The 26,435-nt window shown below is 37.6% G+C and overlaps 1 protein-coding gene across 43 annotated transcripts in view; it reads right to left on the reverse strand.

Moving 5' to 3' along the window:
• NEK10 (NIMA related kinase 10) overlaps positions 1-26,435 on the reverse strand; it is a 259,118-nt gene that overhangs the window by 14,696 nt on the left and 217,987 nt on the right. For 24 of the 43 annotated variants that reach the window (XR_010155540.1, XR_010155535.1, XR_010155530.1 and 21 more), the window contains 2 exons: positions 17,317-17,417; positions 7,710-7,820 (listed from right to left, as the gene is read on the reverse strand). Coding sequence is in view for 31 of the 43 variants with exons in the window: in XM_016940607.2 (XP_016796096.1) it covers positions 7,710-7,820; positions 17,317-17,417 (212 nt within the window). In the remaining 12 variants the exon portion in view is untranslated. Of the gene's footprint in view, positions 1-7,709; positions 7,821-17,316; positions 17,418-19,275; positions 19,306-26,435 lie in introns of all 43 variants that reach the window. The other 19 variants (XR_010155533.1, XR_001713217.4, XR_010155534.1 and 16 more) reach the window with 1 other exon arrangement.

Genomic DNA, 26,435 nt, shown 5'->3' on the forward strand with positions numbered 1-26,435 from the left:
GATGAGACAGAAAACAGGAATCTACTAAGGTTTTTGAGTATGCTAATAAAAAAATGCTTAATAACTATTAGTCTGACAAGATAGATTGGAGAACAAGAAGATCAGCAAAGAAGCTGTGACACTAATGCAAGAGAGAAGGGCCCAGAGCTTAGACGAGATGGCAACCAAAGGAAGGAATGGATATGGAAGACTGAATATTCTTATTTAACAATAGTAGCACTAATTGACAAGTATTGAATACTTACAACATTCTAGACACATTAGATATTCTAGCTGATTCTTACAACTACCCTCTAAGGCAAGTATTACCCCCTTTTACAAACAAGGAAATGGAGAAGGAAAGTAATTTACACAAGAAACAGCTATTAAGTGGCAGAACCAGGGCCAGAAGCTAGGGCTGTCTTACATCAAAGGTCAGAACCTTAGAGACTACAGACTACTCAGGCATTAATGACTTAGGGGGTAAAAGAAATGAAGCAGAGCAGGTGAAAAAGCGTGAGGTTTAAAGAATGAGCTGAAGGAAAACGGATGCTTTCAAGGAAACTGATGTGGACACAGGAAGGGAGGAGAAGGTGGTGAGTCTAATTCCCGACATGCCAGATGGCAAAGTAAATGTTCACCCAGCAGGTGGAAATATGGAGGACACAGCAGAACATCTTTAAGCAGAGGCCCCAATGGCTAGATGAGGCCATGAGATGGTTCAGTAGTCCAATGCAAGTGTTGTGTGAGCCCTTTTTTTTGCCTCATGAGCATTCAGCTTATAGTTGTACCTCCTTTTTAGCATTCAAACTCTGTTTGAAAGAATGTGTAAGAGCCTCCTTCTGAGTTGACAATAATAGGGCCCTCCTGCTCTGAATAGACACCTACAGTTCTAAAGAGCAAATGACTGAATATACTTTCGAACTAAACTAAGTAAATACATTAAGGAGAACAGACTGTGTCATTGTTACTACCTCTCCCCGCAAAAAACACTGATTTTTGAGCAAGTATTGAGCAATTTTATCATTTATTTGGCCAATTGAGAATATAGTACTTTCTAGGCAAAACCTAAATAGAAAAAATAAAGAAAGAAACTATACATGTAATATTTATTAAATTTCCCAAACAACATCTTTTTCATATGATAAAATAGGGTTATCCTCGCTGTAGAACAATTACACACAATATTGGGGAATCTAATCAACTGAGGTAGAACTCTGAAGGAAACTGAGCCAAACATAAATAAAATGAGGTGCCAGAAGTGAGAAAATTTTCAACACATTTCATCACTCTGCACTCGCCAGTCTTCTGGTCTTACTTCCCTCAGATTTTCCTTATCTTCTTTGACTGAACTACACTATTATAAGATACAACATATTGCCTAATTTTTTTATCTTTTCTAACATACAGCTTCTCCATATGAGTTTTTATTAGCTTTCTATGGGACATTTTGTTAACAGAAATGTCCAGTATTCCTACTTACTATTTTCTTATACATACACACACAAATGCACATATGCATGTGGACCCATACGTGCATGGCCCATCACTGGCTCCACCACACTTTCTAAGCCCCAGGGATGTACACGTCACACTCATCCCCGTTTCTGCCAAAAGTATTCCTGTTGCTGTGGTGTTTACATTTCCAGCAAGGATTGTGTTCCTAACAGAAAATCCCTAAACTAAAAGAAGGCTGAAAAACCACTGTTCTACACTACTTACAACCAGGAGCTCATCCTCCTAGGACCTTGACTCAACACTGAAGGTGATGTCAAGGAAGAGTGAATGGTGGCTTGACCTGACTGGGAAGGAGAGCCCTGCTATAGGAGCTCCTCTACGTGTTCAAAACAGATTGCTGCTGGGCACTGCTGATTCACAATGCCTCCATGGGGCCCTAATAAGGGTTGTGCAAATCTAAGTCATGATTATTATATGCATAAAGAGCCATTAATTCAAGTCTGAGCACCTAAGTAATCCGCCTACTTGGAAAAGAGCTGAAAACCTGGAGTTAGGAATTAAAGGAAGTGCCAGCTGCTAAATAAAGCAAACTTGGCCTTGCTGATCTGCATTGAAGCAGAGATTAGGAACTAAACAGAAATGTCAGAAAGGCCCATGCCTACAGGAAGCAATCTGGGTAATAACACAGGGAAAATGTTACCGGGTTTTGTCTGGGTTTTCTTATCAAAAGCGTGATCTATAGAATTACAGCATCAGTAACATAAGGGAACTAGACAGAAATGCAGAATATTGGGTCCAGGATACAATTGCATCTGGATAAATATTTGGCCTATTAGATAACCTGTCTTTCTAATAAAAAGTCTCAAGCCTGTTGGATATACCATAAGTTCACAGTGGGCAGGTACTATATTTTATAAGTTTGCCACTCAAAGTGTGTCCCTGGATCAGCAGCGGCAGCAGCCATCACCTGGAAGATGATTGGAAGAGCACAATCTCCACCCTTCCCCAGACCTACTGAATCAGAATCCACACATTAACAAGATCCCCAGATGATTGATATAAACAATAAAATGTGAGAAACACTGATCCTACCAGGCCACTGATTCTCACCCTTGGCTGCAAATTAGAATCACCTGGGAGCAAGAAAAAAAAAAACAACAACAACAAACCTTGATCCAACTCCTAGATAGCCAACTAGCCCCTATTGTGTCTTAGTGCAAATTAGAAAAAGTCACTCCCTTCTTCCAGAGGACGCAACCCCAGTCAGTCTCTTCATCCAGGTGCTCTTGAACAGAAAATAACCTGTCCAATTCTAACTGACAGCTTTGATGGGAGAGCTGTTTTCAAAATGCTAATGCCCAGTAATTGATCTAGGAGAAGCCCGGAATACACTAAAACAAACAAACAAACAAACAAAAAACCCATAAATATTTTTATTATAAAAAACTTCAAACATTTACAAAAGTAAAGATAACAATTCAATGAATTCCACGTACCCGTTACCCAGTTAAAACATGTTCAATCTTGCTTCATTTAAATCTCCCCCACTTCCCTTCCTACCTTGTCTCACTCTCAAGAATTGGAAAGCAAATCCTGTACAAAATATCATACTATCCGTAATATTTCAGCATGGCTCTTTAAAAGAGATGGATTTCTTTTTTAAAAAACAAAACCACAATATAATTATCCCACCTAAGAGGTTATTGATTCCTGAATACTGTCATGCACTGCTTAACAACAGAAATCCATTCTGAGAAACACATCATTAGGCAATTTCATCATTGTGCAAACATCATAGAGTGTATTTACACAAAACTAGATGGTACGGCCTGCTACACAACTAGGCTATATGCTGGCAATAGGAGCAATAGGAGCCTATTGTTCCTATGCTACAAAACTATGCAGCATTTTACTGTATTAAATACTGTAGGCAACCGCAACACAATAGTAAGTATTTATGTATCTAAACATATTTGAATACAGAAAAGGTACAGTAAAATTATGCTATTATAATCTTGTGGGACCACTGTCATATATCCAGTCTATCACTGACCAAAACATCATTATGTGGTGCATGACTCTCTAACAAATATATAATCAATGTTTTAATTTTCCCAACTTTCTTGTAAATATATATTTCAAACACTTTTAGAGTTTCTATGTTTAAGTCAGGAAGAAATAATTCCATATATTGCAAGTGGTTATTTTCCCTAAAATGCTTTAATCTTTACAGGCAATCCCTCTCCTCTTCTCCACACTCTTTCTCTCCCTTTTCTTTCCTTCTTCTCTCCTCCTCCCCTCTTCCTGAAATTTATTTATTGAAGAAAACAGGTCACTTTTCCTATGGATTTCCTAGCTGGATTTTGCTGATTATCCCCCTGATGTCATTAAACATGTTCTGTTGTCCCCTTATTTGCTGCAAGTAGGTAGCTAGATCCAGAGCAGCGACAGACAAACTTTTCCCGTAAAGGATCAGATAGTAAATATTTTTGGCGTTCCAGGCCATATGGTCTCTGTAACTGCTATTCAACTTTGTCTGTAAACAAAAGCAGCCATAGACAGTATTAAGTGAACCTCTGCGGTTGCGTTCCAACAACACTTTATTTACAAACACAGGCATCAGAAATGATTGGCCTGAGGGCTGTAATTTGCTGACTTCTAATCTACAGCCTTAATCAGATGTAGATTCAAGCTTTTAGCAAGAATATTTCATAGACAGTGCTGTACACTCCCATCAGGTGGCATATAATGCCTGATTGTCCTTCTTGTGACATTAATGCCCATTGGTGATCATATCTAGGTGCTATCATTTAAACAGGGACTGCAAAACAGGAATATTCTTTATCCCTTTGGCACTTATTAGCTTAAGTACTTCTACAATAAGAAACTTTTCCTCTCAATGATTTTGTTAACATGCGATAGAATTCATAAAGGAAAGGCAGAATAAAAGCTTTCTTCTTTCCTATGTAAACAATTTTCAATATAATAAGCTGGTTACTTAGCATCTTCCAAAGGTAACCAATGAGGGATTTTTTTTTCTTTTTTGGTATTATGAACTCTTGGGTTTAAACCTTATTTAATGCTTTCAATTTATTATTCTTATTGATGTTCCAATTATCCCATAAATAGCCAAGTGGGAGCCTCTTCAATTTGGCCCTTGAGAACTTTTGATATACTCTCAGTAGTCCTTGACACCATACTTACTATGCTATCTGTATGTCCAAATATTCCAGTCTAATCTTGTACAGTTCCTGCTCCAGACCAAAATCACCTATATCCCCAAGGAGTCATGGGTGGAGGAGCTCATTGCTGCTTCATTAGTTTCTAGACTATTTCAATGAAAATATTAGGAAATGTGTATATTTTTTAATAGATGAGATTTATCGTGAACTCATATTCATTCACACTGATACTTCCAATTCCAATTTAAATGAATCTCTTCTATCTTGCTTCTGTTTCCCCTTTCCTCCATGCTGAAAATCCTAGTTCCCAAGGGTACCTATACAATTACTTGGTTGCTTTACTCCCCTCGCAATTCTAGCCAAGATTGAGCAGACTGGATTGAAGACTAACTTAGGTGAGGTATAAATAAAGAGCTTAATTTCTTAGAAAAGGCCTTTTGCACTTTTTGAATCTTCTGTATCCTTCTGGGTCTTAGGCTATTAATAAGTAGGCACAATCATCCCATAATGGCTCCTTCAAACTAGGGACACAGGGCCCGTGGGTTTTAGAAGTTTCAGTGAGAAAGGTAGAAATCAAGTGCATTTATGGGCTGTCACCACTTACTGCTCCTATGGCCCTGGTATGGGGTGACTGTGTCAGTCAAAGGCTAATTGGCCACTCCTCTATGGTTACACAGGGAATGAAAAATCCATTTATGAACAAAAGTTGTTGCTATCAAAAGATTATACCAGAAAGGGGGTAAAAATGGAGGTCACAAACTCTTCTCATTTAAGTTTAGATGAAGGCAGGAAAGCTACATATATGAATATATTTTATCAGTATACCAATAAAGAATGGAACGACTATATATTATACAGAATATATATTAATGTATTATATATCCTATCTCCAATTATTAAACATTAAGTACCTACCACATGCCAGGCACTGTGCAAGGCCCTGGGGAATCAAAGATAAATAAGACACACCCACTAACTTTGGGGGAAACAGAATGTAAGGTAGATAAAAAGCTATTTAAAACACAATAATACAGGTGAAAAAGTGGATTTCACTCATAGAGAAAGGTAAGATTAATTCTGGACAGGGAAAATTAAGAAAGGTTTTTTTTTTGTCAGAGCTATTTTTTTCAGTTTGGTGGTAAAGAATAGGAAGTGTTTTAATATCCCAAGCTGAGGATTTCTTTAGCACCCAGGAGGCCTGCCTCTCTGACTAAGAGGATACACCCCCATGAAGGTATCATCCAACTTCATGGGGAGATGGCGCAAGCCTGAAGCTGCCTGTAGAGGAATGGAACCACACCTCTGTTGATCATGAGCCCTAAAACAATATATAGGGCCTTTCCCTACCTAAAGGTCCATACAAGATGTCCCAAAGACCACCATGGGCTTGTAGTATCAGACAAGAGAACCATGGCAGTCTTTATAGGAGAGTATAATCTGCCTCTTAAACAAGTTAACAATAAGGATGAGTCTATTCCTGAGGGTTCTCTCACCCATGCTTCCCAAACATCTCCTACCACCCTACCAATTCCTGTTTTTATTTTCCCAGACGAGGTGTATCAGAAGGTAAATGCCCAATGAGAGATGCTGCCACAATACACAGGAAGGAAGAAAAGGAGTGGGTGGGAGAATTTAACAAACAAAATCTTCTCTATCAGGAGAGGAAAGAAAGTGAGGAAGAGTTGCAAAACCAAAAACATAAGTAATAAAAGAGAAAATAAAGAGAAGCACTGATGGAAAATCACTCAGTGGGAGTTGAAGCCACCTTTATGTCTCAGACAGTTTGTAGCAGATGCTTTCATCTCATAAAACTAGGATTTCTGTTAAAATAAGTCTATGCTCAAACCAGATTATTCTGACCTTAATAAGAATATAAAATAAGAATAAGAGTTATATGACCTTAATAAGAATAAAAAACCAAGCAACATATTATCTTTTCATGGGAGATTTAAGCTTTTATCTTTTAAAAATGTGTTTATTATGATACAATATATAAATATCATAAGATAAATATCTGAAGCCTCTTCTACTGCTTTGATCTCCTTCAGCTTTGTTTCTTGGCCCTATTTGCCAACACAACCCAGGAAAGAAACCTTGCTCTCTAATCTCTGATGGAGCAGGCTTTATGTTTTGTTTACCTGCAGCTGTGTCTTTTTCCCCCATCTGTTTTTGGTGTATGTGCAGATACCAGTGATGTGAGACAACAAAGCTAAAGCATGTTGTTTGCATTTCTTATCAAAGAGCCTATCATATTTTCTAAATAATGAGTAAGTTAATGCTGAAGCTTTGATGCATTAAAGGAACGTGAAACCTTAAAGGAAAAGTTCACTGGCAGCATGACTATGCTACCCATTTAAAAATATGATGAAACTTTTTTAAAAATATGAAATTGGAGTGCTACCAATTGTCTTTACCTAGGTGGGCCTGAATTGCTTGTACCTTGGGCCTTTCAGGGGAGCTTATGGCCACTTCCAGGGCTGTATCGAAAGGTCTACCAACCAGGACAAAGGGATTTTCCAATATCAAGTTTTGTTAACCAGAGGTAAACAATTTTCTTTCTGCCCAGTTGATTTAGTATTTTTGTAGTTTAGTTGCTATATGTATAGACAGAAATGTCTGCTAGTATCTAAGGTCTAGAAGATTGTAGAATATCTAAGATGGAAAGAACCTTAGAAATAGTTCAGTCAGCTTTCATAGATAATAAAAAAATCAATGGCCCCAGATGGTTAAATGACTTCCTCAGAGTGACAAATCTCAATTTTGGAGCTTATTGAAGATTATTCTAATAAAATATCAGAATATAATTCTCTAGAAGAGGCTAAAATATACACATTTCAAATTAAATATTACTTTTTCTTAGGAAAACATACAAAAATACTGAAAAAGCTATCCATTTGTTATCTAAAAATAAGGGCCACGGAAATAGAGAAAATCAGAAGCAAAGACATATCCTCAATTTAGTATGTAAAGCAGCAATAAGAAACTTTAATAGAGGATAGAGCTTAAAGTACGAAGTAAAGGAGGTATAAAATGTACCTCTTATGATGTGGTTTTGTCAGCAAAAGAATTCCTATATATAGAATACCATACCTTTTTAATTTCAGATTTCAAATTACAAGGGTTACTCTGCTGGCTGAAGAGGGATTTCTTGAATCTCTCTATAACCCTTCTTTTCAAATTGTGGTGCAAAGCTGGAGGAAGCTGCATAAAATAAGAAAACAATCATTATAAACAAATTGTTAACACTACACAGCTGACTACAAAAAGCATTCGCTGAGGGCCCATGTAACAATATTCACTCAATAGGACTATGTGAGAATTTAAATTTTACTGCAAATAGCATGACTAGATGCTATAATTTTTACCCTGCGATTCAGAAAGAATATATTATTTTGCTCTTTTTCAAATGGCTGCTTCCATTTATCTTATTGTTTCTTCATTGATTGATATTATTTTTCATTTAACAAATTATTTGTTAATTGCACACATATACTGAATTTTGTGAAGAACAGTCTTGACACAGAATGGTGCACTTTTATCAGATGTTTAGGTGCTTATAATATGCCCAGAACTATGCCAAACACTGTAGCCTTGGTACTATAGGATCTGACACTTTGGACCAGGAAACACATATCTGCTTTAGTAGTATATATAGTCAGATGCCTGTCTTGGAGTGCTCCTGAAAATTCAGCTGCAGAGAGGTCAGATTTAGGTACCAATCATTCCAGAAGAAAGAGAGGATAGATTAGCATATATTAAGACCAGACTAAGATGAGTTACATTTAGTAAGTGAGTAGTAGAAAGTCATGGTAGGACCTTAGAAAACATGGTAACAAAAAAAATGGGGATTAAAAAAATGATTTGTCATGCTTTGTAGGTTGGATCTCTACAAGAAAATCAAAAGTCCTGGAAAGCACAGAAAGATGAAGTGACATTTAGAAGAAGGATAATAGAAAAGAAATTGGGCCAGGATTAAAAGGGTCTCAGAGTGGAAATAATATTTGGTTTTGTTTAAATTATGGAAAGAACTTGAAGGGAGAGAAAGACGAACCAGTCAGAAAAAAGATGGCTAAGTGGAAAGGAAAATGTGATAGTAAGAGATCTCAATATTAAACAAGAATATAATTCAAAGCTCAGATCAAAAGAAAGAAGAATGTATCAGAAATAATTATTACCCCAACCCTGCTCTATTTTCTAGGCTCCTTTACAGGCTTAGTTAGTACCATGTGACTACTTTTGGTCAATAAAAATGATGTGTGTCACTCTGAGGATAAGACAATTCAAAGTCAGTGTGTTTTCTCCACCACTGTCCTCCCTACTGCAAGGAGCTTGGCATTACCATCCTATTCTGACTGCACAGCCACAAGAAGGAACAGGGCCACCTGAGCAGCCCAAATGCAACTGAGTAAGAAATAAACCTCTATTGTGTCAAGCCAAGGAATTTCAGGGTGTAACTGTTCGTTCAGCATAACTTAACCTTACCCTATTTACTCAAGTTTTGTCAGACAGGAGGACATATAAAAGATAATGGCAGAGCAAAGAATAGGGCCTACAGGGAGGGGCTCACAACACTGATTACACAGCCAAATAAAAACTTTTCATCATCCCAAATATAGTAGAATGTAGGGCCCATTATGAAGTACTGTACTTATATAAAACAGGAAAATAATTCAATTGAAAAATGTTTTTAAAAATATATCTTTGGCTGGGTGCAGTGGCTTATGCCTTTAATCCCAGCACTTTGGGAGGCCGAGACAGGAGGATCACCTGAGGTAAGGAGTTCAAGACTAGCCTGACCAACACGGAGAAACCCCATCTCTACTAAAAATACAAAATTAGCCGGGCATGGTGGTGCATGCCTGTAATCCCAGCTACTTGGGAGGCTGAGGCAGGACAGTCGCTTGAACCCGGGAGGTGGAGGTTGTGGTGAGCTGAGATAATGCCATTGCACTCCAGCCTGGGCAATGAGAGCGAAACTCCATCTCAAAAAATAAAAAATGTATCTTTTATCCTAGTGTTTGAGTCAAAATACGTTAATTCGCGAAGAAATAAGACTCTTCTGGAGATACTGAAGCACTTCAGTGTACTCTGAAATGTTTTGTAGGTTGGCAGCACTGAGTCTCCTCTGACCTCTTTTCAGGTCAATATTATAGTTTCTTTTGCCTTAATCCAGATGGGATCCCTTCCTCTGCTCCCAGCAAATAGTCATAATTATTATTGTCCTTTCACATGAAATGAAAGGAGGAAATTTAAAAAAATGTGGAAGAGAGAAAGAAAAGAGAGGAAGGGGGGTGCAGGGAGAGAGAGAGATTTCTCAGCATTAAGGAGCAAATCAAAGACAGATGAGAAGGAAAATGAGTATAAATGATATATATGTGTGAGAGAGAAAAGCAAAAGAGAAATGAATTTAACTTAGAATAGAAACAGACATGAAGGTGAGGAGCATGTGCATGTATATTCCTAGCAGGAAGATGGGATGGAGTAATGACGGGACCAGAAAGTACCTGGACAGAGCACAGGTTTGATAATTCCCTTTTGTAATGCACCAAAAGTTGCCACTTCCCCAAACCAAACACCAGAGAGCAGTGTTGGCCCAGAACCCTCTAGCTGCTGCCCAGCTGACTGCAAGGGGCTGTCAAACAGAAAGGCAGCGAGCCTTCTCTGCTATGACAAACTTCTGAAAGTGTGGAACACCAGTGGGCTCATAGCTTCCTTCAAAGGGGACTTAACCCACTACTGGAAGCTATGAGTATCAGATTATTAATTCAGGTACTCTGAGAATTCTTGCGATTTATTTAACTTGAGAAGCCTCTAGTTAAGTTAGAATTGTTTTTACTGCTCCTGATGGTCTGAATTAAGCCTCAAAAACTCATTTGAGTAAGTTAACATTCAGTCAACTTAAGCTGCATATATATTAGAAAGCTATTGCTCTTACTGGAATAATTATTACAATGGACAGCACCCCATCTTTGAAGTTTTTTCATACAAGAATTTAAAATTTTACACAAAATGATGACTCATGCATAGTTTAATTGCAGGTGATATAAACATAATAATATATTATATGTAAGGACTATAATACTAAGAATAGAATATTAATGTCTATGATTCATTTGAGCCAGACACTATGACTACTCATTTATGTGCAGTCTCACTTTTTTCTCCATGACAAACTTATAAAGCAAGTACTATTTTATAGGTGAGGAAGTCAGAGCTTAAAGACATTATGTAACATGCAAGAATACTTTCTGAGCAGTGTCTTCTAGCACAGCCATTATTCTAGAACAGATGCCACCATGACTAGCATTACTGTAGGATAGCACTTTATAGTTTAGAAACATTTTCAGCCAGGCACGGTGGTTCATGGCTGTATTGCCAGCACTTTGGGAGGCAAACGTGGGAGGACCGCTTGAGCCCAGGAGAGTTCAAGACCAGCCTTGGGCAACATGGAAAGATCCATCTCCAATAAAGAAACAAATAAACAAACATTTTTACATACTTTATTTTATTTGAGGCAAGTAGTCTCATAAGCTCCCCCATCTTACAAATGAAGAAAGTGACTCTTAAAAAGATAATTACTTCCTCAAAGTCACACACCTGAAAGCTTGGTTTTTGTTTGCTTGTTTTTACTATACTACACAAAGTAACAAAATAATGAAAGCCGATCTGCATGTTTTATACTAGGTTTTCTCAAACTTGCATAATATTAATATTGGAAAAGAATATATAGATTTCTACATATGGAAGAATATATGGATTCTTTTAAAGAACTTGCTATATTCTCTAGTATCTCCAAGAATACATCAGAAGACTATCCATTGTTCACAGGACTCCATTTGATAAAAAGTGATTTAAGTTAGTTCCTAATTCTATTTTTTAAAAAGTTATTTTGACATTACTGCATAAGAGGATATTTCCCTAAATGCTAAAACAGAATGTTCAAAGACTGTTATCAAACTAAATACACAAAACATAACACTTCTCTTAGAATTTACAAACCCTGAAAATGGCAGTCAATTTAAGAAATACAACTTTATCCTAAATATCTTATTCTGTTAAATCTAGGTCACCCTTGCCATTAGTACAGGAGATCCAGATGAGCAGGTATGGATGGTTCTAGTCTTATCCATCACTACTGCTGAAAAAACACAGAACGTTTCACCAATGACAGTCAGTAGTATAATTTTCATTGGAGGACAACACGTTGCTATTCTGAACTACATTTTTTTCCATTGGCAATAACTGTGGTTGTGAAGACAAACAATTCAAAGGCGCTTCAAATAAATGGCTTGCCTGTTCTCTAGGAGACCGATTTTTTTTTTTTTTTTTTTTTTTTTTTTTTTGAGATAGAGTCTTGCTCTGTCACCCAGGCTGGAGTGCAGTGGCACCATCTCATCTCACTGCAAGCTCCACCTCCCAGGTTCATGACACTATCCTGCCTCAGCCTCCCGAGTAGCTGGGACTACAGGCGCCCACCACCACGCTCGGCTAATTTTTTGTATTTTTAGTAGAGACGGTGTTTCACTGTGTTAGCCAGGATGGTCTCGATCTCCTGACCTTGTGATCCACCTGTCTCAGCCTCTCAAAGTTCTGGGATTACAGGCGTGAGCCACCGCGCCCGGCCCCAATGTTTAATTTTTAAAAGATGCTATATATCCTGATTTTCAAAGCATCTATTTAACAAAACAATCTAAATGTAAGTATAAAGTTAAATCCAGTGCTTCACTGGGCTGTGCAGGTGTGACCTAAGCAATAACACATAAAGACTCATACTCAAAGGTAACATATGTACTTTAGTCACCTTATATGTCCAAAGGTAGATTTGGGGTTCCAGCAATAGAAGTAAACCACTGATTTCATTCTTAGCTTGCTGGTCTTACGATTACCATTTCAGCTTTGATAAAAACAGAGGTCAAATCAGTTAGAAAGCAAGGTAAGGATTTTAACATCCTGCCTTCTAAAATAGTTGCTTTTAGATGATTTTCACTGATCTGTCTCCATGGAAACGAGACAGAAAAGGCCACCACCAACCAAAAGTAAGAAGTTTTCCTTGTTAAGTTCATCTGCTGGTTGTCAGGAGATATGTGGCCCCTCAGTTTAGGGCAGCTACCAAGTGTTAAGTCTGAGAGAGTTTGACTAGTAAATAAATATGTGAAAATATTGTCTTTTTGTTTGTTTTTCCAATTCATTCTTACTTTCAGTCTTCCTTTGCAATTAGCAAAGTAACTGATCTTGGTCTTTAACCTATAGCAAATACACTAGTATAATATTTACATGTATTTTTCTTTTTTATTTGAAAGTCATTGACTTTGTTTAGCACTATAAGTTAAAGTTCCTCAAAGAGGAATCATTCCCAACTGTGTGCAATGTCATAAACTTTAGAGTATTCTTGAAATACATTTTAAAAATCACAATAGTTATATTTGAACTTGTAGCAAGGAATGCCATTCTGCCAAAAAAAAAGAAATCATTTGTTACACTGGCAGTTCAAGAGCATAATAATAAGATATTTATAATAGTTTTCCTCTTGCTTTAAACTACTTTGAAATCCAATAAGAAAATGGTATATATTATAAAGTTTTTTATTACATAAAAATTAGCAAGACAGGCATATGAAAACTATATTTAAATTTCAAAGGATATTTCTCTCAATTGAATAGTTAATAGTTAAGAGAACTAAAAAGCTATTTAAAGCTATTTCCATAACACTAAAGTTAAGAATGCTTTTTCCATATTTCTATATCAGTATTTAAATGGACATGCATTAATATAACCACTTTACTCAATATAGATATGGCAGATTATATTTTGATGTATTAGTCAAGCTTCCCCCAATATTTCCCTGTACTCCTTCACCCTCTTTTACGTAATTAGTTAGACAATTCTGTGGTTGCCTAAGAGAAAGCTTGACAGCAGAAAATAGAAAAGTGATCAGTTTTATACTCTTGCATCTCCAAAAGGCAGCCATCGGGAAAGAAAAAAGTACACCAGAGTTTGGACAAAACTTGATAGATAAGACCCAGGCTACTCAGCCCCAGGCTTAAAGACTACCCAGGCTAAAGGGAAAGCAAGGAGAACTCAGAGGTAGGGAGACACCAAAGAAGGCGGTTCCTTGTCTAGTCCCCTAGGTTAAGTGTGTCAGTAAGCAGCCTGTCAGCTCCAAGTCCACCCTTTCATTATCCAGCTTGTGATACTGGAACATTTCTCCCTTGCCATCTAGCAGGATGCTAAGCTCTATCAGAAGAGAGCCCTGGAGGGATGCTGAAGGAGGATGGATCTTGTTTCCTGGCTCCAGTGATGCTCCTGCGTTGCCTTGCTGCGGCAGCTCATAGCAAACAGCACATGTGGGACCCCTAGAGGTTGGTGCTAACCCCCAGTCAAATCCAGTGGCACCAACTCTGCAGGTCGCTCCCCAGAGAATTCCATGGAGCAACACCTAACTCAGGGTGGCCTCCCCTGGTCCCATGGAGGGTGCTACCCAGCACAACACCCTCAAGTGCTGATTCCCAGCAAGTTCCAGGGCACAGTACCTCACTGTGGAGGGCTTGCCCAGGTCCCCCAGAGGGACGCTTTGCTTCAAGTTTCTCCAGTATAGCACCTTACTAATTTTTCTGATCTTTTCAGTAAGGTCAGGACTTCGACCTAGTGTGGGAGTGCCCAATTCTATATTTGTTCCTTTCTTGGGTGCTCTGCCTCAGCCCTAGAGGTTGTGACTTCTTTTTGTGCTCTTCCTACATCCTTTAGATTTCTCTTCCCCTCCCTAGTAGATAATACTCATCATAGTTAATAATTCTTTATATTAAACCTTCCCTGTTGAAATTATGGTATGGTTTCTGACTAGACCCTCACTGATACAGATACAGGTTTTAGGAATGTCCCAGAAGAGCCCATACAGATAGGATTTGGGAATTGGTTTGACTGTGCCCTTGGAACTGAGCCCAGTGCTGAGTTTTGTTTGTTCCTTTGCTTGTTGCCAATAGGACATGGGATGCTAGTAATCCATGGCATGCAGTTGCATCACAATTAATCAGGTTATCCTGATGAAGTGCCAACTGAAGCAGGTGCCTTGGAAGCCCAAATAGCTGCTGTTCTTGACTAGTAAACAGTAATGAAGAACACAAGGACTATGGCACAGAATGGGTTCTTTTGAATGCACTAGAGCACTTACAGAAAGAAAATGACAAGCTTGGGTCCTTTACAGCTCAGCTGAAGTCATGGTCTGAGACGTGGAAAGATCCCATGATAGCCCTAAAAGAATCCATTGCTTTCTTCTGCTACAGTGCTGATATGGCTGATAATCGAAATTTAATCGAGCAGCTTACTAAATTACAAGGTCGGATGAAGTCACATGTTATCAAATTTCTCATGTGAAAGTTAGAAAAAAAAAGAATTCTAAAACTTGGAATAGGAACATCTTGTTGAGACTACCCAAGTAAAACTAACAATCCTAAAACCAAGGTCACTCTGAGCCTTCATAGCAATTAAAAATAGCTTGCCACTCTGTGTCTGAGAACATGAACCTTTCTTTGCTTGAAAACCCTATGATAACCTCATCTAAGACAAATGTCTTTAAAAGGGATGTTCATTTCCTCATGAGACCCAACACAATGAGGGTCAAATCCATAACTAGGGTCCTATTTCAATATGATCCAGGGGAATTCATGTACACCATGACCCAGTATGAAATAGGAAAAGAATTGCAAGATTTTGCTATTACATTTCAGCAGCAACCCAGAGAACATGTACAGGAGTGGATTCTAAGAAGGGTAGGCCAAGAAGGGTAAAAACTATAGCACTAGATCAGGCTGAATTCATTGATATGGGTGCACGTACTACAGACTCCAGATTTCACATGTTAATTCATGCAGCTGGAAGTAGTTTAACTGGTGTTTGACTAAAACTTGTACTTAACCATGGTCTGTGTTTGATGAGGGTAAAATGCCAGAGCTTCTCTGGCATGTGAAGGGGTGATTTCAAAGGCTCAGAGAGACGGGCTCATTGGGGTAGATTTACCATGTGTGACTTGCACACCCACTCCCTAACCACATTCAGCAAGAACATCCAGAAGCCATTCCTTTCACTAAGACATTGAGAAATACATTGGAAAGGGGAGCACCAGCATCCTTGAAAAGCCCTGTGGTTGCTCTCCTTTGGAGGCCAGGTACGACACCGAACGATACATGATTTCAATGTATCCAGTTGTCAGGGGCCAACTGACAGCACTTGACCACTAATAGCAAACTGAGAGCATCTTCCATAAAGGGCAGCAGGGAGGTACTATTATTTAGAATGCCTTAGCCAACAGAGATCTTTGGCAGTGGTTAGTTGACTAGGGTGTTCCTGGAAAAGAAATAGATGGTCTGCCTATTAAAGTATTCCTTGATCAGTTTAACAGAAAAGAATATCTAGGTGTGGTAGACAGAAACCTGCCCTAAGTTGCCATTGCTACAGTGAAGAGTTATAGCCTCTCACACAGTTTCCAGATGCAAGTCAATTCAAAGACTCAAAGCCCCTTGATTAAGTGGAAAGCTGGGACCCCTTGAGGAAGGCCCCTGAAATATTACTACAAGTGCACACTATAAATTTTCCTCCAAACCTCCCCCAAGGAGAACTGCAGCCATTTACTAGAGTGACTGTTTACTGGGGAAAAGGAAATACACAGGCTTTCAGCAAATACTAGACACTGGTTGCAAACTGACATCAAGATTCCTAGAGTCTTATCATGTTACTGTGGTACACCATTTTTAATGATTTTTTGTTTTGGGATGTTTTGGGTAGGGATGGGGGTTAGTTAAATGAAATATGAGCCCAACGGGCCCAGTTGGTCCATTTAACTTGTGGTATTTCTCTTCAGTATCTGAATATTTAGTTGGAATTGCCAAAACTGGCAGCTGACAGCATCCCCCATTGGTTCTTTGAATCTAGAGCAAGGCAATGTTTATGTTTTGCTCGTGGATGTATCTCAAGTCCCTAGAATAGCATCTGGCACATAGTAGGCACCTAATAATTATATGTCAAGTGAGTGAATGAATGAATAAACCACATAAGATACACAATTTTAGACTTCAAAATAACAGTGACTTTCATGTCCAAAGGTCTTCTGCACTTCTTTGTCTAAAAAAAAGATTTTATTAACCATATATAACAGAGCCTTCAAGTTGTTTATTTCTAGACATATTTCTGTCAATAATTAATAGCCATTTTTTAGCACTGATTATTTTCTCAGTGCTAGGAATCACTGAGATTTACAAGTAGAAAATTTTAACAATTCTGGATTTTGTGTGGTTTTGGCTTTCACTCTCTGAAAGGTCCTATTTTCAACCTAGCATTCTCAGAATTAATGTGTGGGCACTATTTTCCTCTTTCTTTCCTAGAGTAAAGCTGCTTAAGAGCAAAGAATCCCAACTCCGTCTCCACTTGCACCCCTACAGGAGGGCCATTTACGTTGAAGTTTGGTTTGTTTGGGCACTAACAGTAAGAGAGGATGTTAGGAATCATAGGGAAAATCCTATATATTTGCTTTGTTACTCTACTGCCTTCCCAGCTCTGCTGCTAAACTAAAGTGTCCCCACATGTATGTAGCTGGGGAGGATAAGAACAAGAATTCAATCTAAAGTCCTCCAAAATAGTTCTTCAGCAATATTAGCACCAAACTTGCATTTAAGATGAAAAGGAAATAAAAAGCTAGAACACTGACCTGTGTGATATAGATTATTTTGTGCAGCTGAATTAATATCTGCTGAATAGGATCGCTGATCTGACGCACTTTCCTCTGGGACACAGCAATTCCTGCTGATGCTGTGGGTGATAAATTTTGTAGTTAGTCAAGTTCTCTTTCAAAAGTTACATTAGTGAAAAAATGAAGTAAAATTCTAACACAAATTTTAAAGCAAAGACTTCACCTTATCAATGAGACAATATGCAGAGACCCTGTAATACTTCAACATTTTATGACATGGAATAAAAAATATCTTCCCTTTACTTCTCAGACTTCTAAGTAATACAATGATATTATCTATCATAACATCTGAAAGACTGCTTATCACTTGGATATTTTGCTGGCAATTACAGCAGGCTGCCATCAGGAGTCAGCAGTGCCTTAGATACAGTAGCCACTGAAAAGCCAGGCTTCAGACATGTATAGTTAAGAGGCTATCATGCTTTTAACTTTTAAATTCATTATGCCTTCCATAACATATTTTAAGACTAATTTTATCAAAACTATGAAATGTAATCACTGAACATTCTTACAGAGCAAAAAAAATGAAAATTCTTTTAGCTAGAATTAAATAACTTTCAAACCTTTGATTATTACAAATTATAATTTTCACATAGATTTCTCTCCATGTCTAAGTAGGGCACATTTATAATTTATCCTGAATTCTCATCATACAGCCACACCACCTTCACAGTTTTCAGACTAATTCGGTGTCAAATTACATATTAGTTGCTTTCCCAGCATCCTCTGTCATAGCCACAGTCTGTTCTTAACCTGAGGACTATAAAATTATTTAAAGGAATGACTCTTTTCTCTAGATTACCTACAAGGCCACCTCTGCCTCTTTTCACCCACAGAACCACATTGGATAAAACAAAAAGAGACTTCAGATATGTGATGTGCATTATCTTCCTTCCTTTCTCTTCCTTCTCTTTCTCTTTCCTTTCCTCCCCTTAACCTAGAGTGTGCTTTCCGCAATAAAACTTCTCTTGCTAATTTCCTTTTAAAAAAAAAAAAAAAGATGAAAGTTCCAAAGACCCTCTTTTCTTCCCTTCACACAACATTGAGCTACTATGAAGTTAAACATGAATATAGTTATTGCTTTAACAACAGCTAAACATTTTTAAAAATGCTTCTATTATAAGCACTTCCTGAGAAAGCTTGCATATTTTACCATAAATATTTTGTTTTCAAGACATTTAAAGAGAACATTCAATGTGGTCATTTAAAAGAGTCAACTTGTTTTATTATAAGCACATGAAAATGTATATTTAAGACATAAAATGCAAAAAAGAATAAAACATAAACATTCAAAGAAATACTACTTTCTTTACAGATATCTTTACTGAGTTAGTTTAGAATTTAGCACAATAATCTAGTTCTAGCTCATCTGCAGTTAATACCTTGTTTAAATGTTTGAAATTTAAAGAGTCTCTATCCCATGGACACAATGTTTACTCCTTTTAATATGAATTATTTGATTATTAATATGAGGTTTAATAAATACCCTTGGGATAAAAATGTAAAGAGGCAAATAGAAAGAGTTAATGTAGCTCTAAAATAGAAAACAGAGAGCTGGAGTTGTCTGCTCCATCTTGTGGAGATGGCCAAGTGTACACATGCCATATTTTCTACAGTAGTGCTTCTTGGAGAAATAATTCTTAAAATGTAACTGTTTGTCTAGACCCAAAACAAATACTAGACAGTGTGTAACATGACCAAGTTGTTATTGCTACAGAAAAATTAACTTTGCATTCTCTGAAAATGGAGAGCTTGATCTTTTAAAATCATTTTTATACTATGTTTTTGATTTGTAGATGCAACATTCATAGTTTATAGATTCATAGATTTTAATGAGTTAAAATCTCACAACATGGCAAAGAGTTCTTAGGTCTGTGATGACATTTTGAATGGGATATCACATAGGTTTGACTCTACCTTGCCACAAGAATGTGCCCATCTGTGGCCCTAAATACAAAAACAAAGAGTTAGCTAGAATGTCTGCCTTCTGAATTAATCAACTATGCAATTTTTTTAACTTAAAAATTATTTTTATTGAGACCCTTTGACCACTACCCTCACAATCCCAACACATCCTTGACTTCTGGAAATACTTTTGATTACTTAGTTATTAAAAAATAAAGTTAAAAATATTTAATTACGCATGCCCCTATAAAAACAAGCAAGCAAACAAACAAAAATGTTAGTTGTACAAATGAGATTCAAGGCTCCCAGGAGCCACCACCCATCACAGCCACCTCCCCAGAAATAACCTGTGATATCAGAGGGGTGTGTTGACTTCCACTCACTTTTCTATCCATTTACATACATAAATGTATACTTCAAAACAGTATTTTTCAAACCATACTTGAGTCCTGAAGCCAATTTTAATGTTATGATCAGCATTTTGAAAAATGATATCAAATGAATCGGAACTAGATTTTAAAATTTCAGAGTACGTTGGAAGGGTCCACTCAGCCAAGACATAAAATGTGTTTTCTATTGATAGTCATTTCCAAGCATTTGAAAGCTACTATTATAGAAAATCTATAGTAGTCTGTCCGTCCTCCCTTCCTCCTTTCCTCTCTTTCTCCGTTGCACTCTTCCTCCCTTCTTTCCTCCCTCCTTCCTTGCCTTCCTTTGTAAACAAATGGTGACACATCACATCACATAAACTGTTGTACAATTTATTTTTTTCACTTAGTCTATCATGGAGATGGTTTATTATCAACACATGCAGTTCTAGCCCATTCTCTGTAACCGCTGAAGACTACTATGTGTCCTGGATGCACTGTAGTTTACATAGCCACTTCTGTCTTAGTGGACACTTCCTTTGCTTTCAATTTCTCATGATAATAAGTGATGCTGCAGTGAATATACACCGGCATGCCTCATTGTGCGTAAGTACAAGAGTTATTTTAGGGTAGACACAGTGAAGTGAAATAGCTGGACCCAAGGATACATTGTAACAAATACATTTTTAAGTGGCTGAGTCAATTTACACTCTGACCAGAAAAGAATCCATTTTTCTACACCTCGGTCAACAATATATATTATCAAACTTTTCCACTGTGCCAATCTGATTGCTTTTGTATTTATCTAAACGCTAGTGAGGTTGCTGTACTTCTTTGGTAGATTTCTTGCTTGTATCCATAGTTCTTTGTTCTTATTGATTTGTAAATGCTCTTTAGATATTCTGAATACTCATCCTTTTATTACATTTTTTAAAAATTGAAACAGGGTCTCACTCTGTCACTCAGGCTGGAGTGCAGTGGCATGATCACAGTTCACTGCAGCCTCTGCCTCCTGGGCTCAAGCAATCCTCCTGCCTCAGCCTCCCGAGTAGCTGGGACCACAGGCATGCACCACCACACTTGGCTAACTTTTATATTTTTAGTAGAGACAGGGTTTCACCACATTGGACAGGCTCGTCTTGAACTCCTGGCCTCAAGTGATCCACCCACCTCGACCTCCCAAAGTGTATTTTTATTCTTCATTTAAAGGTTATTAACTGCCAAACATTTGGCAAATGTTAGCCATAACATTTTGTCTAGCTTTAAAAACATTCTCTCTCAGTATATCTTTTAGATTAGCCCACTGAAAACGCTACACTTTATGACTGTTCACCAAAAAAAAAGCAGCATATATTTATATTATCAATTTTATACTGAGAATATTTGTATTAAAACAATTTTTTATTAAAGAGACATCGGTGAGGCTGATCACAGTTCATGTGCAATGTCAGTCATACATAATATGCCCATGATTCATATCTATGTGGTATTTCCTACTGCAAAATATATACACAATATTTGGTCTCCTTAAAATTTAAATAAAATCAAAGTTTAAAATATTGGGATACTTTGTATTCTTTTATAGTTTTTATTAAAATAGTAAATTTGACTAGTGTTTTAAAACTTAGAAGGAAACTACGAAATTTCTTATAAGAGGCAATTTACTTAAAAGCGTCAAAAAGTCATTACATAATTATATTTGCTAGCTTACTCTGTTGCAAGCATGATGCTAAAGAGCTATTTTGTTTCCCCTTTGCAGTGTTAGGTCATAGGACTTGCAAGAAGAGCAGTCCTTCTTTTTTAGCAAGAACTTGGGTGAGAAACTGGGAGGTGTTTTACACATTTAGTCTGCTTTAATCCACAGAGGAGACTAAATGCATAAAACACCTCCCAGTGCCTGTAAACTGCTCCTTTATTGGTGTAGATTCTACCCCCATTTTACAGATGAGGAGACTGAGTGCTGTGGTCTAAATGCTTCTGAACCACCAAAATTCACAGGTTGAAATCCTAATCCCCAAGGCAATGGCATTTGGAGGAAGTGAGCTTGGGAGGTGATTAGGTCCTAAGGGCGGAGGCCTCATGAATGGAATCAGTGCCGTTATAAAAGAGGCCAGAGGGAGGTGGTCACCCCCTTCTACCATGCAAGGACACAGCTAGAAGGCGCCTCTGGTTACTGCAAATACAAAACAATATCTCCTTCCCATAATGAAATATTATTTCTCTTTTTAAAAGGACTGCTACTTTTAACACGATGTTCTATCTATCTCTCTCAACATTTAATTAATTATTTTTGGAAAGCATGTAGACATAATAAGCTGGAAGCATTAGGTCTTTACAGCTAGTGCTGTGCACTACATTCTGCTTTAGTATATCATTGCATAATAAAATAGCAAAGTTAGTTGCCCATCCCTGGTGCTTTGACACTTGACTTATACTATATGTCCATTCTATTGAAACTATAATTCACAATATACACTTTGAAGCTGTTAATAACTACAAATTAAACCCAAAAAAGTGGGTTACACTGTACTCTCCCAGTTGATCAAAATATGGTATCAATGTATTATTTTTCTGAATTCTCTCAGCTAAGGATCAGGAACTTTTGGACAACTGGAGAAAAAAAAGGTTAAGGAAGGAAATCCATGAAGAAGCAAAAAAATATATTGTTTTCATGAATGGGGGGCCAAAACACACATGAGCTTCTCTATATTGGACCAACAGTGTTGTCAAACTACAATACAAATTTACTCTCACCTCTTTACTATCATAACAATGAAATAAAGTAACGTAATTGTAGTTCAAATCTGTAAGTGTTCAGCAATCAATCCCTGTGTCCCTGGTTGGATGAAGAATCTTGAACTCATAAGGATTTCATAGAAGGTTCACCCAGACAACCATGGATGTAGGCTAAAGAGCAAATTCAAATGTTAATTTGAGAAGACCAGGAAGAATTAGAAGGTCTTCAATAGCACAGGAAATGTATTGGGTGTGAGGGAAGTTGTATGTGAGTGTGGGTTCCTAGGAGAAGGAATAATTCCAGCAAAGGGTGAAGTCAGCTAAGTGAGGGCTGCAACTGAAGAACAGCAAACTGTTCAGTTTAGCTGGTGTGCAGTACAATAAAAAAAGTACAGCATGTATAGAGCTGGAGAGGTAGCCAGGGACCATACACGATGGTGAGAAACAATAAGGCTGACTGTATTTCAGGAAAGGTGATCTCACGGGAAGAGGATCATACAGTTGAAGTCAGAGGCCTGGCTTGCATTGCAATATGGTTTTCAGAAAGTCACAACTTCTTTGGGCCTTAGTTTCTTCATCTGAAATGGCAGAATGGTAAAAATGGGACTAGAACCAAGGGGGCTGAGGTCATACACATCTACAGTGCACTGTAGCTGTTTCCCCATAGGGAGCAGGAGCCAAGGACTGCTGAAGCTTGGGACTGAGACACTGAGAATATGATGTTCCATCAGAAGAGAGAGGGAAGTGACAGAGGAGATGGTGCATGGACAATGGAAACTTCCCAACACAGACCAGTAGACCATTCTATAATCAGACAAAAAGTGTTTGGAAGGAGCTTGACAGTCTAGGCCTAGATGCTCCTGCTACCCTAGCCTCCGGCAGAGTTTCTCACAGAATGGCAGGAAGCTGAGTCAAAGCATCAGCTCCTTTCACCTCTGGGTGATCAGGCAACAAACTTCCTTTCATTTGAAACTTCAGGAACAAGCTGTTTAAAGGCCAGAGGCAAGGCTGCTTTGAAGTCCTTAACTCTTGAATTCTGGCTGAGCCTCTTTTAAGTAATGTGTCTTATATTCCCATAATGGGTAACGTCACAGTATATTTAACTAACAATCTACACCAATAAAGGAGCAGACAGTTTACAGGCCTGTAGTGTTAGAGGTTAACCTGCAGAAATTAATATACTGGTATGATTTTACACCCAGTCAAGAACTTGATCACAAAAATGGTATCATTTTATTGCCCTATAGAAGTTCTACCAGTCTTACGCTTAATTTAGCAATCTTATGTCAGCTTTTCTTTCTTGCCTAACTACATAAATCTCTGTTCTTCAAATGCTCTTGAATCAGCATTTTTGTCTTCCACCTGGTTCTATCAACAATGCGTTGAATAAAACTCAGACACTTGCCAAATAACAACTTTAAGAATTGTGCTTTTGCACCCCAATATAAAAAATAATAAGTAGTTATATAAACAGAAAAATTTTTAATTGACACACTATATGAAACATCCCAAATAAATTATTGAATCCATACTGAGCAGAGACAATTAAGAATGAACAAGGTTCCAGCTATAGTGGAGGGCAGGCAGGTATCCCAGAGAGAAGAAAGAGGCCTCTTGCTTTCAGGAGAGGGAACTGCTGTAGCAACCATTATAGAATGGTTTGGACACAGCCTTAGTTGTATCAACATTTTTCTTGAAGAAAGGGAATTAATAGAAGCTTAATGACTGATTCAATGATTAATACTCCCTTATGGTTTAAATGTACTCTGAGATCCTTAAAAAACTACTCCCCAGACAGGAGCCAACACATGGATAGATTCTTAGCTACTGGTGCTTACATTTCTACACAGGAATAATTTGATTAGATGTCCATATGTATGTCCAAAATGGTATGGCTCATGTGCAACAGACCCCACATGAACCTAAGGTCTTTGATATCCAGGTTTCTTCTTCTTATAATTGGCTCTTCTGTCACTGTCCTCAATTCTCAAATTGGTCAATACAACAAACTAATTCAAAGCATATTTGTAAATACTTTTAACATATTTTTAAAATCCACTATAAATTACTAATAATGGCAATTTGGAATTTGAGGGTGATGCTTTTCACTGTTAATTCAATTATTTTATACACCATGCTACAATCATCACCCAAGTCATGCTGACCTACCTCCCTTTACTCCTACCAGAGAGTGGGATACCTTTCAACCCTTACTTCCTTTAGCCTTTCCTCCCAGGCAGAAACCCAAATGGCACGAGTGTGAGTTGCCATTTAACAGGTGATATGCAATTTGGATTTAGGCTTGAATTGGAACCACCAGTAACTCTTGTGAGATGAGTATCCGTTTGAAAACACATTACCCTAAAATGACCATGAAAAAAATCTACATCTCCAAGAAGCATCCTCCTGGGACCCTGTACACAGTCGTTTGGCACCTCCCTTGGCATGAAGAATGAGGAAGCAAATAATCATTGGTAAAGGAAATTTCTTATCTCAATCTGAAATCTAAAATATATATGTATATATTTTAATATAATAAAATAAATTTAAATAAAAATAAAATATTTTAAAAGTCTAATACAAAAAAATCAGTGATTCCCTCACTGCTTCTGATTACTTATGCAGTTGCTTTCAATACAATAGCAAAGATAAACAAGAGTTTACACAGTGATGGGTCTAAATCAGTTACTCAATAAATAGTTTTCAAGGGCCTGATCTCAGAGGAAATACTCCAAGGTATTTACAAGTATACCTCATCTCATTGCACCTTATTATATTGCACTTCAAAGATGTTGCTTTTTTAAAATTTTTTTACAAGTTTAAGTTTTGTGTCAATTCTGCATTGAGCAAGGCTACTGGCACCATTTTTCTAGTAGCATGCATTTACTTCATGCCTCTGTGTCACATTTTGGTAATTCTTGCAATATTTCAAACATTTTCATTATTAGATCTGTTGTGATGATCTGTGATGACGGATCCTGCATGTCACTATTGTAATTGTTTTAGGGCACCACAAACTGCACTCATATAAGATAGTAAACTTAATTGATGGATGTTGTGTGTACTCTTGACTGTTCCACCAACCAGCCATTCCCCCATCTTTCCCTTCTTCATAGGCCTTCCTATTCCCTGAGATACAACAACACTGAGATTAAGCCAGTTAATAATCCTACAATGGCCTCTAATTGTTCAAGTGGAAAAAAGAGTCACATGTCTCTTACTTTCAATCAAAAGGCAGAAATGATAAAGCTTAGTGAGGAAGGCATGTCAAAAGCCAAGATACCAGAAAGCTAGGCCTCTTGCATCAAATAGTTAGCCAAGCTGTGAATGCAGAGAAAAGATTTTTGTGGAAAATTAGAAGTGCTACAACAGTGAACACATGAATAATAACAATGACAGCCTTATTGCTTATATAGAGAAAGATTTAGAAGATAAAAGATCAAACCTGCCACAACATTCCCTTAAGCCAAAGCAGAATTCAGAGGAAGGCCCCAACCCTCTTCAACTCTATGAAGTCTGAGAGAGGTGAGAGAGCTGCAGAAGGAAAGCTAGAAGTAGTAGATGTTGGTTCGTGCAGTTTAAGGAGAGAAGCCATTTCCATAACATAAAAGTACAAGGCAAAGCTGTAAACGCTGATATAGAAGTTGCAGCAAGGTAAGATCTTCTTATGATCCAGCTAAGATAACTGATGAAGATGGCTACACTAAACAATAGATTTTCAAGGTAGACAAAACGGCCTTTTATTGCAAGTAGAGGCCATCTAGGACTTTCATAGCTAGGGAGGAGAAATCAAAGCCTGGCTTCAAAGTACAGGCTGACTCTCTTGTTAGGAGCTAATGCAATAGGTAATCTTAGGTTGAAGCCAATGCTTATTGACCATTCCAAAAATACTAGGGCCCTTAAGAATTGTACTAAATCTATTCTGCCTATGCTCTATAAATAGAACAACAAAGCCTGGATGAAAGCACTCTGTTTATTGAATATTTTAAGCCAACTCTTGAGATCTACTGCCCTGAAATAAAGATTCCTATCAAAATATTGATGTTCTTTGACAAAATACTTGGTCAC

The sequence above is a fragment of the Pan troglodytes genome, chromosome 2 (assembly GCF_028858775.2).
Source record: "Pan troglodytes isolate AG18354 chromosome 2, NHGRI_mPanTro3-v2.0_pri, whole genome shotgun sequence".
NCBI lineage: Eukaryota > Metazoa > Chordata > Mammalia > Primates > Hominidae > Pan > Pan troglodytes.